This window comes from Pteronotus mesoamericanus, unplaced genomic scaffold, assembly GCF_021234165.1.
Source record: "Pteronotus mesoamericanus isolate MK-2021 breed Mesoamerican mustached bat unplaced genomic scaffold, CSHL_Meso_final contig_27, whole genome shotgun sequence".
NCBI classification, from domain to species: Eukaryota; Metazoa; Chordata; class Mammalia; order Chiroptera; family Mormoopidae; genus Pteronotus; species Pteronotus mesoamericanus.
Genome location: NW_026555115.1, coordinates 7,913,792 through 7,931,772, shown reverse-complemented (window position 1 = coordinate 7,931,772; position 17,981 = coordinate 7,913,792). Strand labels below are relative to the sequence as shown.

Below are 17,981 nucleotides of genomic sequence, written 5' to 3'. Positions count from 1 at the left end.
TCAGAGATGATCACATAAAAACAAAAATATGACTTTAATTGGGAATTATTTTATCCATTTCAGAAGACATAAAAAAGACATTAAACTATTTAACACCCTGCCTTCTTACCCAATCACTTAAAACCAGGTTTCCAAGTAGAAGACTGTGATCATTTCTAAATTAGTAAAATAAGAGAAAATTGATGAATTTATATTGCTTTATTTTGCTCTAAATACAGCCAATATATTTGGATGATAGTTCTATATGGCAGAAAGGAAAAACATACCAGTAATTTGTATAGCCGAAAAGGAAAATTTAGAGCTACAGAATTTTGTTTGGAAGTTAACCTGCTTACAGAATGTTCCCTGAACATCCTTTACTTAATTGAAAACCACCAACATTCACTGCTCAGAAAATCAGTATTTCTTTTGTGTCATTCACTATTACAACTGGCTTAACAAAAATAAGATTTATTATCTTTTTTAATTATAAAAGCAATACATACTCATTGTCACGATTCAGACAATAAAAAAGGAATAGAGAAGAAAACGATAGATACCAGTAATACCACTAGCCCAATGAAACACTATTAACATCTTATGCATGTTTCCAGAATTTTTAAATGCACATAACTTATATTTCAAAAAACTGAATCAAACGTATATTTGGAATTATAATACTCATGTTTTATAATACCTTCTTATGAACATATTTCCATACAAGTATAGAGATACATCATCTATTTCAATAGCTGCAAAGCAACATGTAATTTATTTCACCAGCTCAAATGATGTACATTTGACTTCTCCAATTTATAACTGTTATAAACAATACTAATGCGAACACCTTTGTGTATCTTTTGTTCTGTAGTCCAACTATTTCATTAGAGACCTTTCCTAAAAGCGGAACTGTTAGGTCAAAAGAAATACATTTGATTTTAATGTGTTAGTGTAAATTTCTGCTTTTAGCAAAGTCATATACCACATACACAGCTTAAAGAGCTGACTAGGTCTGTAAAATTAAGACCAGAAACCATTTCTTGTGTTCTTCCCTACCATTTCCCCCTCTCTAGAGTCAACTTCTTTCCACATTTTAGCTGTATCTTCCATGCTTACTTCAGTATCTCTACACAGCACCCTTGTTTTTTCTTTAGTTTTCTATTTTAGACACTATCTTTCTACGTGATGAGAATTTAGCAATCTTTCATCTCTTCACTTGCAGTCCCAAACACATACATATTTCCCATTAAATGTATACTAAGTAAATAATTTTGGGTTATTTCCCCCATCTTTGTCTGCATCCTTCACATGCATAGTCATTCAAAAGTCATTTTATACATTGTATCCGTGTTCTGTCCCCTCTGACCACAAGATTTGGTTAAAAGATTTGTTTGTTACAGCTCTATGATAATTTTTTTTTTGTTCTTGATGGAGCAGTAAAAACTATTAATTTTTATTAATCTCAATTCTCAAGCATAAGAATATGTGCTTTTTGATATATGAGAAAATGAAAACTGCACATAAAACACTTTTGCTACAAAATGAAGTGTGATGGTTTTCATAGAAGCTGTATTTATGCTTAAACTAGGGATATTCCATGACTGAGTACCCTGTTATTTGCAACCAACGAAGTCCTTAAAAACCAAAACCATATATTATGATAGCCTTAATTAATCTTGACTGTGCTCTTCAAATCAACTTTGAGGTTGCTGAAAAGCACCAAAAAAGGCACATCTGGCCTCTTTTTCTTAGGCTGCTGATTTATATACCTTTCCTAGGGGCAGGGAGATAGTTGAATGATAAAAGCTGCTGACTAAAAAGTCCTTGAAGGCCGTTTAGGTAAAGTAGGCAACAACATAAATGGAAATGTGCTACATATAAGAACAACTAAGATAAGGCACCCATAATTAAGAGTTATGATGAGCATAAAGTTCTTATATCCTTACGATGAGTATAAAGTTCATGAGTGCTGGAGCTGAATGATGGGTACCTAAAATGTTCTATTTATGTTTAGAATGTTCATAATAAAAAGTTAAAAAAATTGTCCTTATAGGGAAAAAATAATCACTGGTACTATTTCTATTTAAAGCAAATTTTTTAAACATGAGAAAGCAAACAGAATGTAAGTAAGCACTTCTAGATGAAAAAACAAGCAACAAAATAGCAAAAAGAATAAAAGATATGCCTGTCTAGATTTTGCTATTTAAAGGGTTATGCTGTTCGAATTTATTAACACTTTAGAAGCACTGAAAATCATAAACAGCTTCTTTGTAAAAAACAATGATTTGAAAAACTCTTATACACAGGGAATAAATAAAAACTAACTTCCTAACAATTTAAGATATTCAACCAACAGCATTAAATAGTGGACATATTAAAAGAAATGACTTAGTTATTTCTTTTATTTATTAAGCTAATAAAAATAAAATAAGTACATAGAATTTACTTGAAAACAGGATTTACTTGCATCTAGATTTAGGTAACTCACAGGTGTTCCTGGTGCTACTCGGGACACAATCACAGGCATCTTCTGATCATATCCTCCCTTAAAAATAGAGCAAATCAAATATTAGTTAAATATTATCAAAATAGACAAATCTTAATTTAAAAACTAAGTACCATATAAAATTTAGATTACCTTTACATTGAATCCAAATCTTCCATTTTCATCAGGTTTCATTCTGATTAGAACAAGATTATCATGTGGAATACCACCATTAGGCTTAAAAAGACAAAAATAAGTAACTTGTAATTTTCTTCATTTATAATCTTCCTTCACACATACATGAAGCATGCTTTTTTGGTATGCTGATATTAAATAGCATATAAACAATCATAATTTAAATTAAAATGTTAACTCAGAAAGTAAATTTCGAATAACAGAACTTAAGGAATGGTATTTTACCCCAACTAGATATATCTTCTACTGCCTCTGTGCTACTGCGTGCTGGATTGTAACTGCCAAGAGGAACAGACACTTTATCAATTAATTTTAATAATTAATTACAATATCTCTACAACCTGGCTTAAAGCTTTGCATGTTGCAAGTGTTCATAAGTGTTACATGAATTCCTGTTACTCTCTTTGCTTTCTAGAAACAGCTTTATTGAGATATAATTCACATACACTTTATCCAATCAAGATGCATAAATTAATAATTTTTCCTCTAGTCATAGAGTCATACAAACATCACTATTATTTAATTTTAGAATATTTTCATCACCCTCAAAAGAAACCCTGTATCCATTAGCAGTCACCCCCCAACTCCTTCCCCATTTCCTAAGTCTACTGAACCACAAATCTATATTGTTTTTATAGGTTTGATTATTCTAGACATTTCACATGTATCAAGTTATATAATATATGGCTATTTGTTACTGGCTCCTTTCACTTACCATGTCTTATGCCTGCTCTTTGAGGGTATCTGGCTAATTCTTACTTATCCCTCAAGATACAGCTCAGAGATGATTACTTCTGGGGGGGCTTTCCTTAACCCCACAGATGCATACGTTATTTTAATCTACTTGTGATTTCCATATAATCACTTCTAGTTATAGAACTTACATTGCCTTCAAATTGTCTTCCTACTTTCTTGCTCTAGATCCCATACCCTCTTTCATGTTCAAGAATATTGCTATTGCAATTCTCTATTCTCCTGCATTATCCATTTCCCCCTCCTCTGGGAAACACTCTTATTTCTCCCATTAAAACAAACAAACAAACAAACAAACAAACAAACAAACACTCCTCTTCTCTGGACTCCATTTCTCCATCCAGCTATGGCCCCATTTCTCTCCTTCCTCTTGCTGCTAAATTCTTTCAAAGAGTTGTTCACATTTGCTGTCCCTCTCATCCTATGCTCCTGGAGTCTGGTTTTCACCCCTACACTTCATCAAAAGTGTTCCAATTAAGGTCATCAGAGGTTTTTACATTGCTTCAGTGTTCAATTCTCAGTCCTCATCTTACTTGACTTACCATAGCATTTGACAAAGTTGTTTATTTTCTCTGTGACTTTCTTCCCATCAGCCAGTTGACTACCTTTCTATCTGCATCTCCTCAGTATCAGTTGCTGATTCTTTCATCTCTCTCATGTTTACAACTTAGAGGACTAAAAGCTCAATTTCTAGAATCTCCTACTTAGAAATCTACACACAACACACTTCCTTGGTGATTTCCTCCCATCTCATGGTTTAACATACTATCTATGTGCCATCAACTCTCTGTCAACTCCAGCTTGGTCCTCTCCCTTCAACTCCAGCGTCTTATCTCCAAATGGGTTTCTAACATATCTCAAACTTAACATGTCCCAAACTGAGCTCCTGATATTCCACACATACCTGCTCCACCTCTAGCCTTTCATATCTTAGTAAATGGCAACTTCACCCCTCTATTCGTTCAGGGCAAAAACCTTGCTGCTATCCTTGATTTCTTTTTCTCTAGCACTCTTCTTATCCGTTAGCATATTATATTAGCTTTACTCTAAAAATATACCCAGAATACAGTTGTGTCTTATTCCTTCTGTGGCCACCCCTGATCCAAATCACCACTGCTTGCTTGGAATACTTCAATACCTCACGAAGACTATCTCTACTACCCTGCTCTCAGTCTATTTTAAATAGAACAGCTAGAGTGATACTATTAAAATGTAAGTGATATTGTTACTTCTCTCCTCAGATTTCTATTTGCTTCTTATCTCACTCAGTGTTAAAAAAACAAAGTCTGTATAAGACAAGGCTTTTGGGATCTGACACGCTCCTGTACCTGTTTCCTCCTCATTTGCTTATTTTGCTCTAGCCACACTGTCTCCCTTAGTGTTCCTTGACTGTATCAGTCATACTCCTGTCTTTATACCTATTATTTCCTCAGCCTATCTACATGGCTTATCACTAAGTTCATCCTTTGCTATACTCTCTACTTAAATTATTTATCTTGTTGATTGTTTTATTTCGCCCTTTCCCCAGCATGTAAGTTCCTTGCAGGCAGAGGTTTCTTTCTTCTATTTTACTCCATTAAATCCCCAAAGCTGACAACAGTGCATGGCATATAGCAGGTACTCAAAAATTTTTTGCATGAATTAAAAAACAAACTACACTGTAAACGATTTTTCCTTTCCCTCTCCTCCCCTTTCTATTTTTTATTGATACGAGAGAGAGGGGGAGGGAGAAAGAGAGGGAGAGAAACACGGTTGCCTCTTGCACATGCCCTGACTGGGGACAGAGCTTGCAATCCAGGCATGTGCCCTAACCAGGAACGGAGCCTTTTGGTTTGCAGGACGATGCCTAACCCACTGAACCACACTGGCTAGGGCTACACAGTAGGTTATTCAACAGCAGGGACCATGTCTCATTTGTCTCTCTAGTCCCACTTTCCACCAAAATACCTTAATACACAGAAAAACCTCAATAACTATGAGCCAATGAATAAATGAATGATATAAAAGAATCACCACAAAGGAAACACTAAAGTTGCCATTTTTGGTAAGGATTCCTGCCCTCTTTTTGATGTGTCTATTGTGGCGGAGAAGAAACTGTGGGAGAGCAGAGTGGCTAACTCTTGCCTTTCAGCTTTAGGTAATGTGGGAGGCTTATAGGTGAAAAACTGAGAGGGCTACGTGTGCAATGGCCACCAGAAAGTTCTGACACTGTCAATGTCTGCTGTGGACTCCCTTCTCCCTGAATCTTATTTTATTCCCTGATGTTCTTATAAGTTTCCTGAAACATACCGGTATTTTTTCTGTCCTTATCTTTCTTCATGAACACAATGTGTCCTTAAAATTTACTGATAATCTTACTTTTGGTTTATTTACATCTAAGTGAAAAAAACAATAAAAATTCGTAAATCAGGATTATAACAATGTACCATTTGTTGTGGTAAAAGCATGTTTTCTAAGGCAGGAATACCATGTAATTCATAAATACAGTCTGTAGAATAGAGAGACCTATACTCAACTTCAAAAGGTTGATGAAAATGATAGTCTCTGCACTCAGTGGATTATAATGAAGTTAATGGTATTTAATAGATTATTAGCATTTGTTCTAGAAATGTGTTCTATAAGACTAAGTTCAACATAAATTTGTTAATAATTTACTTCTAGAACAATGAGCATTTTATAAATGATGATAAAAGGAAATTCCAGTTAGGCTATATTGTGGTACAATTCATGTGCAAACATATGATGAAAAAGAAAATACTACAATATAATTTATAGATAAAACATGCCACTGTACCAAAAAAATTTCATTTATGGTTTAAAAATTTCAAAGAAATGTGAAAATATATGAAGCCACTTACAGTAGATTTTTCAGGGGAAGATGGAATATCATATGCTTCATTAATATGGTTTTCCAGATCTTGTTGAGAATGTGAATAATGAATTTGGTTCCAACTGTTTTTCTTTGATTGTTTGGGTGGTAAAGCTGGAGGCTGCCCATCTCCAGGAGTCTCTTGTGATCTAGATACGAAAAAAAGGAAAAGAATGAATACTTTGGAAGTTGTCTTATAAAATTGCTATTTTAAAAGCTAGAGTCAGGCAACTCAGATGTTTACAATGCATAGTAGGAGACAAGCATTAAATACCATACTGATTTGCAAATGCCACTATTTAATTCAAGCAGCAAATCCAATTTCCTACTTTATCAAATGTGTAAACAATTCTACACATAATAAAATATACTTTAATAAGAGTATCCATATGGAGATATTTATCAATCTACCATAACAGTGTACACATCTTTCCAAAAACTGTTTTAAAGGTTTTCAGTGCAGTCTCATGGGTAGCCAGGGAACAAAGGAGGCAAAGAGAAATCAGAATTGAGAGCTGAGCCATTCACAGGTAAAATAACGGTTAGTCAAGAGAAGTTGTGATTGGCCTGATTTATTTAAAAATAAAACACAATTCATGAAAGTAATGAACTCAATGCTTTAAAAAGGATTACAATCTGAGTGAGAATGCCAGGCTCACTAAAAAAAGACAAATGTGAACGAGGCATTATCAGAGTATATGATTTAAAGTGAGAAATCCAATTAACATTAGAAAACATAAGCCTCAAACTGCAACAGCAGGCATTGATAAAAAGAGATAGGTATAATAGGGGAAGTTTCAAGGTAAAAATTGTAGCTTTTAAGAAGAGAAAACAGACTGATGGTTGCCAGAGAGGAGAGGGGTTGAAAGACTGGGAGAAAAAGGTGAAGGGATTAAGAAGTACAAATTGGTAGTTATAAAATAGTCAGGGGGATGTAAAGTACACCATAGAGAATATAGTCAAAACTATTGTAATAACTATGTATTGTGCCAGGTGGGTATTGAAAGTATTGGGGAGAACACTTTGCAAAATATATTTGTCTAACTACTATGCTGTATACATGACCTAATAGAAACTAATGTTGAAACTGTAAACTGTAATTGAAAAATAAATAAATAAATTAAAACAAAACCAAGCAAAACAAAAACCAGCACAGTACATGTTACCATTAGTTGTGAATTTTTCACAAAGACCTGAAGGGAGAACCAGTACTTCAACTTGCATGCTAGAAGGCATGCATCATGAAGTTGTGAAGCTGAGAACAGGTAAAGGGAAAATGGTTCTTCAGAGAAGAGCACTGACAATGACAAAGGTTATTATTTATCTCTGAGATGACAGGTCATTTGGGGAAAATAAAGAATTACTGGCCATTGCCTAAGGACAGATAAGAAGTTAATAGCTACTGTGGTATTCAGGCACAGATTTTATTCTTATTTTTGTTGACTGACAACAGACACCTAAAATACAAGCTGTAAGGTTTTAAGGAAGTGGAACTGTATTAGGTTATATTATTACGCAAAAATTATTCTTCTGCCCTGACTGGTGTGGCTCAATGGCTTGAGCTCCAAACTGTAAACCAAAGGGTCACCAGTTTGATTCCCAGGCAGGACACATGCCTGGGTTGTGTGCTAGGTCCCCAGTAGGGGGCACATGAGAGGCAACAACACATTGATATTTCTCTCCCTCCCTCTCTCCGCTGTCTAAAAATAAATAAAGATCTTTAAAAAAATTATTCTTCTCTACCCCTACCAATTTGACATTAGCTTTGGCCATGTGACTTGCTTTCTGGCCAATAAAATATGAGTCAAAGTGGTATGCTTCTACTTTTGAAAGGAATTCTAAGGAATGGCTCTGGTTTCATTATGCTTCTCTATTTCCTCAGCGATGATCGGCCACACCCCACAAAGGGGCTACTGTCAGTCTGGGTCCTGGAATGAAGATGACATGGAGTCAAGCCACAGTCAATCCATGATTTATATATAATGTAAGAAAGAAATAACCTTTGTTGTAAATAACTGTAAACTGGGGTAATTTGCTACCACAGCATAATATAGCTCAAGATAACTAATACAGAGATTACTGACACAGTGGCCCTTGGACACATATGCTCTCCCTTGGTAGGGAAGCTGTGAACTTATTTAGAGACTCGCTGCTAGAAATCTGGCAGATATTGGTAGTGAGCAAAAAATGTGATTAGTGACAAGAAAGTCAGCCAGGATTAATAATGAATGGTGTTAACTCTATGGTCCTCCAGGGAGGTTTCTCCTAATGAGAATATAGTCCTCTGAAATTTTATAAGCTATTATAAAATATAATCATTTAATAAGGAGGTAAACAAGAACGTCCACCCAGCCTTGCCTTCTACGTAGTAGTCTGCAGGAACAGAAAATGCTCTAAATTCTCCCATCCAAGTACTAACCAGGCCCGACCCTGCTTAGCTTCCGAGATCAGATGAGATCGGGCACGTTCAGGGTGGTATGGCCGTAGACTAAATTCTGATGAGTCTATTAAGACTGTTTCAGAGAACATACCTCTCCTTTTTAGCAAAAGCTTCCTTGAGGTCTACCTTGATGGCCAGAGATTCCAGATACCAAACATACTAGTTTTTATTCTATTAGTTTCAACTGCCAAGAACCAATGCCTCTAAGATTCAATACAATCAAATGCTGAGGGTCCAGGAAAATGTTCCCACATGGATCTCAGTACAGATATGAATCTCAACCCTGCTCTGATACAAGAGATTAAGAAAAATGAAGATGGACATTCCACAGCAGAGCCTCACAGATGTGACATTCTAAAGAGCAGTTGATTAAAAGCCTCCAAGACTTTACAAAAGCAGAAGTCCATGGACTCCACCTATTTCAATCAGTAAGTCTCACTCTTAAGCAAAGCGAATAGAAACTTTTTCTAGTTTTGCATACAGCTGTCATATCCAGGAATCATTTAGCTTCAAAACTAAAGGTTTGTAGGAAGAGTATAAAGGCTGAGATCAGATCAGAATGGAATCAGAGCAGCTTGCTTTCTTCTTGGTCGAGTAACACTCTAAATATGGTGCCAAAATATACAAGAGGGACAAGCTGATGCCTGCCCTCCAGTGCAGCATCGAAGCGAGCCAAACTTGGTGGGTATGGATATAACTACAGCAATGGCTTGTTCCAAGAGAGGGATAGAGCTGACATTATTGGACATTTTGCTAAAGCTGTTAAACCTGCATTTCTGGGGTGAGATATAAAGCATATATGGCAAAAAAAAAAAAAAAAAACCCCTCCAAAAGTGATTTTTATTATGTACTTCTGATTAGAAATCACTGCCCTAGAACAATGGTTGCAAATCCTTGGCCTGTGGAACAATTTTGGCCAACATGCATTTGGCCCATTCATTGTTTTTGTAAAATGTGAGTTAATTGATAATATTATAATTACATACAGATCTGGATTTCCAGAATTAAAAGTTTGGGAAGTTCTGGAAAGAATGGACCTGACTACAAGTTGTCAACTGCTGGACAAAGCCAAGTGGTAGCTGCTGCCTTTAAATGGGCCATGAGCATTCTGGTCCACATAAATCCCATCCCGTGTTACTTGACAGACTCCAGTGGGTATGAGTATAAGCTCTCCTTTAAACATTCATAGCTGCAGGAAGACACGGATAGGAAAACAGCCCAAGCACTCAGGCTTGAGTTGGCATTTAAGCTGAATTCTATAGAAAAGGTGAAAAGAATGGAGTGTAGGTAGAGGATCAGCCAAGGTGTAACAGGAAAGGAGAATATAATTTTGGATTTCAGGTCAGGGGCTATCTACCTTCCTTCACTGTTTTATGTAACTTTCTTGTTAAAGTAACTTCTCAGAATGTGGTGGACAGTTTCTCCACATGCCTGATTGCTATTAGGGCCAGGGTGGTCTGGGAAGCTTCTACAAACTAATTATGTGCTTTCCCAGTAACCCAAGTAACTGTTTTCCCTTTCTACGTTTCCATCTTCAATAACTAATCTCTCTCTACCTACCCACTGACCTATACACCTACTTACCTACCTACCTAACATACAGTCCCTAAAAATAATCAAGGAGGACATTAAAAAATGATGGCAGCAGAGTAGGAGGATATAATGCATTCCTCTTCCCAGAACCAAAATGGAAATAAAACAAAAGAGGGGACTAGATTCCTGAAATAAACCAAAGACCACCTGAAAAAGAGGCTTTTAACCAAGGATGGGGGCGCAGGGGACAAAAAAGAACACCAGGACCAGAAGGAAGGATGAGGTCATTAAAGGGGCCACCCCCATTCACACAAGTGGCTGGCTGAGACAGCCTCATGGCTGTCAGAGCTTCCCTTTAAAAGGAGAGAAGTGAGGAACACAGGCCCTGCTCCCAAACACAGAGTGCCAGTGCTGCAATCAGCAGACCATGTAGCAACCAGCGGTAAAAGGCTGTGGGATTTGTCTTAGCTGGGAAGAGATGAGACCTACTGGAGGCAAAGCCACTATTCTTTTTCCCTGTTTCTTAATTCTTAAAAGTGCCAAAGCACAGGTCTTATGTTTGCAATCAGTCACGTGGGGCCACAGCAAAGTGGGGGGCGGTGGTGTAGACTGCAGACTCAAGAGAAGAGTCAAGTGTGGGAAGCACTGGGGAGCTTTCTGTGGGGGGATATACCTGGATGCAGCAACAGCCACCTTGTTTGAGAATAGCAAGCCCCTCACAGGAAAAAAATCAATTATCTTACCCTGTGGGATATCACTCACCCCACCCACCCCCATTGCAGTCCTGTGTCTCCACCCTGCACCCCCCCCATCCTCACCCCTCATTTTTTGTAGTTTGGTTTTTTTGGTTTTGTGTGGGTTTTTTTCTTTTACTCTTTCTTTTCTTCCATCCTGCATCTTAACCCCCACTGCGGAGACAGCAGCATATGTAGACTCAGGGGGTGTTAGAGACTGGCTGTAGAGTGCAGTCATACCAAATACTCTCCTGGGAAATAGACTGGTACTTCCCTCTCGCTGGGAGCCATGCCGGCAGACTCAAAACCTGGACTCTGGAGGCTGCTCCCAATAATCTACTGGGGGGCCCCACTCTGCTGAGTACAGGGAAATAATCCCGAACAGACTCAGACCAATAGCTTGGGGGTGGGGGAGCACACTAACCATCTTCTCTGGAGTCTGAAAAGCACCTGCCATGGAAGATCCAGGAGTCCCATCCTTCCAATCTCACCAGAAACCCTCTCAGAAACTGTTGGGTCTATGACCAGGCTAAGGCTGACACCAGGCTGGCAGGCAGAGGAAGGCAGAGGCAAATCCGGCCATGACTTGGGTCATTTGCCTACATACCCCTGGAGCCAGTGCTGTTAAAACCCAGCTCTGCAGAGCAGCTTCGCCCATCCTGGGCACAGTCAAGCCTGGAGGAATCAGTCATTAACTGTGGATTGCTGGTAGTTCCAAATAGGCTGCCAAGGGCTAGATGTGGACAGCACCTGACACTGGCTTACACCAGCCTCAGACTACAGGAGAGACGTGTCTTATAGGAAGAATCTGGCAGGCAAGCACTAAACTTCTGAGACGAGTTCCACTTTGTTTTTTTTCATTATTTTTTCTTCTTCTAGAATCTGGGAACACTCTGGCAGCTGTAAGAGGGGAGGGGAGGGGGGAATGTCTGAAGAAAGGCGAAGGGATTAGTCAAAAACATATATGAAGGAGCTATGAACATGGACTGGTGGGGGGGCGAGTTGGGGGGGAGGTGGGCAAAGGAGGGAAAAGTATAATAGCATAAATAGTAAAACATTTGAAAAAAAAAAATGAAAAAAGAAAAGGTAATCAAGGATGTAACACAGGCTCCTGAAATTTATATTTTGAGCAAAGGGTATTAATCAAATTGTAAAGACACACTTCAAAAGTATTAATTTATTGTAACAAATGATAACTCCCTTCTACATATCTAATGTAGAGCTGTCATATAAAGTCAATCTATTACTTACTAAAAAAATTATTTAGGGAGATGATTTTCACAGGTAAACCATGCATTATAATTAGAAATTATAATACATTTAAATAATGTCCTAAAATAGCCCAGTTCTAAAAAAATTTACTATCTAAGAAAAAAAAAAAAAAGAAAAAAGAAAAATTCCACTCCAAACTCAAAAGCAAAACAAAACAAACAAAAAAACTGCGATGTATAACAAAATGAAGAAATATCATATACATGGGAAGAACAATCAAGCAGCATAGTGGAAGATAGCCCCCATTAGAGATAACAGCTGGTACCTTGAAAGAAGGTACCTATAACTTAATGAGAAGGACAGCATCCACTATTAGGTATTTTTGACAGGATTAGAGAAATAGAAACCAAAGAAAAAGGTCGGGATCAGGGTTGGGGCTGAAGTCTTACAAGTGGAGGTAATCAGTTGGCATTAAAGATAGGAGTTGGAAGGGATCTGACACAGCAAGAACACAGAAAGAAATAACATCCCAAAAGGATTATTTTCATACTTATAAAAAATAAAAATGAACAAGATAAACCCTGAAATTTGCAAATTAAAAAAGATGCTAAAGCTTTAACTGTACATATATACCTTTCACAGAAGCATAAAGTTTATTCTAATTTAAGACTAGGAAACAAATGAAAACCATATTCTTGGTAGACAGTAATATAAACTTACAGGAGTAATGGCTCCTTCTAAAAGTCTCACTCAGATATATATCAGGAGGAGCTCATAGCTCATTCAACTATAATCACTAGTGTTATTCTAGTCTTCACGGGGCATTTAACCCTACTTATACTTATATTACATAAGATACAGATAAAATTTTGGTTCAAAATTCAGGCTTCTCAACACTTTGGCTAATTTATAGTGACATTCAGGTATTTCAAAGTAAACACCATTTCAGACAAATTGCTAAGTAATGCTCAAGGTGATTAAAAAAGTGTGTATAAACTCTCAGGGATGTGATTAATATAAGAATAGTCGAAAACATCCCATTAGTGTATTAGTAGGAATCTGTTCCAGAACTGAGGTCCCAGACCTGAGATTCTGGGGTTCAACCAAATTCCAAGTCCCTAACCTTCACTGCCAAATGCAAATAATGGACACTTTTGCAAGAGATGGAGGGTAGCTAAATTCAGTGCAACTAGAGCAGACCTGCAATTCGTCTTGTCACAAGTATAACATATAAGATGGTGCATCCTCTGAATTCCCGTGGCTTGATACTTTCATCTGTACCCTTTTTGGTTCTTTTATTTCCCTTTCCTAAGGAAGCTAAGTACTATTAGCAGGTCCATAATATATTGCTAGACTTATTAAAGACTGGCATGGAAATTGGATTAAGCAGAGTCTGGTGATGAAGTTATCTGTGCCAGAAGCTCAGACGGGTAGAAGGAAGGCACATCTTTGAGGACTAAGTTAATGAACTGATGAACGAACAAAGTTGTGGTGACTCATTAGATAAGACTAGAATGGGACAAGCCAGGAAAAAAAATGACTCAGGGAAATGGATTTAACACTTGAGGATTACAAAGCCTGCACAGAGTTTCTCATGATTAGGGATCTAAGGACAAAGTTGAGATTTGGGGAATTCCTCATTGTGTTGTGTTCAATCAGACATCCATAGTTCAAATATGCAGACAGATGAATGGTTGATAAATACTTATAAAATGCCAGTATAAATCCTCCCAAAAATTAACTGAAAAAGTTATAAAATTATTATAGTTAATATCTACTACGCGTTTTCTCTCTGCTGAATTAAGCTTCTCATTAAACAGTCACAGCAATTCTATGAGGTAGATATTATCATCCTGTTTTTACAGTTGAGGAAATAGAGGCTTACAGAAGTAAAATAATTCACTCAAGGTCACATAATTAGAAGTGGTGGAACCAAGTTTTAAACCCAGTCTGAATTCAGAGCCTGTGCTCTTAACACTATGTTATAGTTTTAACAAGTTTATAACTATACTTTAACAAGTATAGTTATAGTTTTGCGGTTCAAAGAAAAGAACCGCAAAAAGCAGGAGCAAAGTTATTTAAAATTTTTTAAGTTAAATTAATTGTAGTGATATTGGTTAATAAGATCATATAGGTTTCAAGTGTACATTTCTATGATACATGATTTGTATATTGCATAGTGTGCACATCACCCAATGTCAAATCATCTTCCATCATCATATATTTGGTGCACTTTACCCTTTACTACTCCCCACTCTCTTCCTTCTGGTAATCACCATGCTGTTGTTGATGAGTTTCAGTTTTATAAGCAAAGTTATTTTAAATCAGCAGTTTCCAAACTTTTTGTACCAGTGAACTTTTTTCTTCAAATAAAATGTTTCGAGTGAAAAGCCAATTTATACAATAGACAAAAGCTAAGCAACTCTCTTACCTACCAGTATCTGAGGTTTCAACAGACCTATATTACATCATTCCATTTTGGTTATGTGGTAATACTGTTATATTTTATATTCTAATAGAAATTACTTATATTTAAATGAAAATAATACAAGATCAGTAGAGGCTGGGGCTCTAATAGCATCCATGTTTACTTTAATTAATAATGCAATTCTAACTCAATGACTTTTAACATAGTCAAAATCAATATTTTGCCTAAAATAATCCAAAGATGGGATGGGAACCAGGGCTCAAAACACATACTATTCAAAATTTACCCACATCAAAAAACTTTGTGGATAAATTACTACCTGTGTCAATTTTTGGATGCTGAAAAAGAGAAAGGGGAAGATGGGAATATATAGTTGACTCATGAACAATATGGAGGGGTTAGGGCACTGACAAACCCCTAACCCCTCCACAGTCAAAAATCCACTTACACCTTTTGATTCCCCAAAAAGGTCAGCTGTTTCTTGGTATCCACAGGGAACTGGTTCCAGGACCCCCACGATTACCAAAATCCACAAACGCTCAAGTCCCTCACAACAAAACAGTGTAAAAGCAAAGAGCCATGCCTTTCACATCTGCATACTGTTTTCAGTATGGATCTTTAAGATCAAATGACATTTTTCTAGAGTACCTATAACTGCTTTCCTGATCACTCCATCTACTTTTCCATCCATCCTTTCTTTAACCTGGATCACATTCACTCTATCTTATACCCCTTTCTCCTTCTCAACAATTAATGAATCTTCTTACCTATCTGTGTATCTTATAAAGTATTTTACTTTTCTCTAATTCTTGTACTGCATTTTTACTTGCATTTGAACTGCATATATAAACCAATAAATCCAGATACTGCATATTAACATGAGGATAAAGGATTGTGTACATTAAACTGATGAGATACAAATACTAAATTATGAAGTTGAATTTGTATATTGCTATATAATATGAGACAGGAATGAATTTTAGAAATACTGTGTTCATGCTTTCTATATTTTTTCGGTATGATGATAACCTTGCTTAGTTCTCTTTTACTATTTAATGTTTCCAACACTGTCTAGTCATCTTATGGGTCCCTTCTTAAAAAATATTTTTAAAAACTCTACCCCTCACTACCTTACTGACCACAGTGCTACATTATCTGTAGAAATATTTATGTGTATGTACTAAAAGTTCAAAAACACATTGGGTCATCAAAATAAGAACACTGATTTCTTTTTGGTGGAGGGAACACCAAGAACTCTCAGGGACAAATAAGCAGATTTACAAATATATAAACTTTTAAAACATTTCAAAAGTAAAATTTCGTATCAGATACCCCAACTTCCCAGAGTATTTAAAATAAAACAAGTTGGGGCATTAGTACTTAGAAGAAAAAAATTAAATGGAAAAAGGTCTTACGGCGATGATTCCAAAATGATGCTATTAGCTTGTGTTGAAGATGGAGATCTGTGATTCACAAATACTTCACTCGGGGACATGTGAACTACATGGTCTACCAAATGACCAACTGAAGATGGTCGTACCCGGGTTCCTTCTTGTGTGAATGCAGAATTTCGACTACATAAAGAGGAAGAAAATCAAGTAAAAAATGTGCTTTAATTCAATTTTTAAAATTTTCTTACTCATATGATTGCATCAAAAAGTAGGTGTGTGTATCTAAGACTCATCACATTGACTATGCAGAGTCTCTGACAATAACAGTGTGATATAAACAGCAGGAACACAGAATAGGAAGTAAAAATTTGAGCTATAGTCAACCATCTGCCACAAGGATTGTACCTATTCAGTCATCTATGATCTCTACCAACCTTAAGGATTTAGTCATTACAACGTTGTGTCTTAATCAGAATTTATAAAATAAGGGATAGAATAAATGATTCAGAAATATCTAATGGTCTGAATTCTTTTTTAGATTAAATTTATTAGGGTGACATTGGTTAAAAAGATCATGTAGGTGTCAAGTATACACTTCTTTTTTTTTATAGTCCTAATAAAATTTTATTTAGAACCCATAAGTCAAATACTTTTCAGAACATAGAAATAAACATGATCACAGCCCTTCCCAATAAATGACAATATAACATTGGGTGGGTTCCCTGAATACCCCAAACACTTTGTTTTATACCTATAGGGGAGAAACAGTTCTGTAGCTTAGCAATACAGAAATGGGGTGCCCTGACCTTTTAGGAGAAGCAGAAGAGGAATCAGTTCAGTATGCATTTCTATGATTCACAATCTGTGTTTTGCATTGTGTGCCCACTATCCACAGTCATATTGTCTTCTTTCATCATGTATTTAGCCCCATTTTTCATTTACTGCTCCTCATCCCTTTCCCTCTGATAACCACCATACTGTTTGTGTCTATTAGTTTGATCTCTCATATGAGTGAAATCCTATAGATTTTAGCTTTTTCTGACTTATTTCCTTAAGGCATGATATTCTTTTTTAATCCTTATAAATGTTTTAATTTATGGGACTTTATATAATTTCTAAGAATACTGAATATTTCCATCCTCATAAGTGACCATCACATGAACTATTGTTATTACTAATATTAATTATGATAGTTAACACTTATTATGTGTATTACGAGCCAGGGACTGTTCAGAGCATTTTACATAAATCACCTCGTAGTATTGACATTATTGTTATAAATACAATTTGTAGATAGAGAAAATGGGACAAAGAGATTAATTAACTTGCTCAAAGTTCTAATGTACAGTGACTCCAGGGCCCATGCTCTTATCCATTACACTGTAATGTTTCTTTAAAATTTAGAAAAAAACAATTTTTTTCAGATCATACTTAAAATTGTTTCCTTAATCAGAGCTACTACTACATAATTAATTTAATCATATGGTTTAAATTTCTTGTTTATGGTAACAAATGGAGAAATGGCTGGCTGGGAAAGGGACCAGAAAAAGGAATTTCTGGATTTTCTTCAACAAGCTAATTAGCCTAGGAATATAGGCAGTCTCTTAAAGAAAGATGATTTAGCAGCCTGCAATTAGGAAGACAGAAACTTTTTAGTCTATTTTTTTCTAGTAGTAAGGAAGACATCTAGGTATTAGGTATCTTTCTGTGAACCAAACTTTTTATCTATACTTTACTTCCAATATGGTAGAAATTTATTCTTTGGCTGACAAACATCCATCAGAACACAACTTTAGTGCATATTTATTGGACATTAATGAGTATAAAATATTTTAAAAAAGACTTTTTCAAATATTGTATTCTGCACCAAAATTCAAATATTTTGTATATCAATTTATGGGTTAACAAGGTCTGTTAATATGCTGACTTACATTTGTTATTATATGAATTATGTACATATAT

General features: G+C 36.1%; 1 protein-coding gene and 1 pseudogene across 2 annotated transcripts in view; both read right to left on the bottom strand.

Annotated features, from left to right (window-relative positions):
* The window catches only part of PTPN4 (protein tyrosine phosphatase non-receptor type 4), a 258,211-nt gene that overhangs the window by 42,731 nt on the left and 197,499 nt on the right, over positions 1-17,981 (bottom strand). For both annotated transcript variants that reach the window (XM_054575007.1, XM_054575008.1), the window contains 4 exons: positions 16,044-16,202; positions 6,271-6,430; positions 2,618-2,701; positions 2,468-2,524 (listed from right to left, as the gene is read on the bottom strand). In XM_054575007.1, the coding sequence (XP_054430982.1) occupies positions 2,468-2,524; positions 2,618-2,701; positions 6,271-6,430; positions 16,044-16,202 (460 nt within the window). The remainder of the gene's footprint in view (positions 1-2,467; positions 2,525-2,617; positions 2,702-6,270; positions 6,431-16,043; positions 16,203-17,981) is intronic.
* Positions 8,652-8,770, bottom strand: LOC129071859 (uncharacterized; annotated as a pseudogene).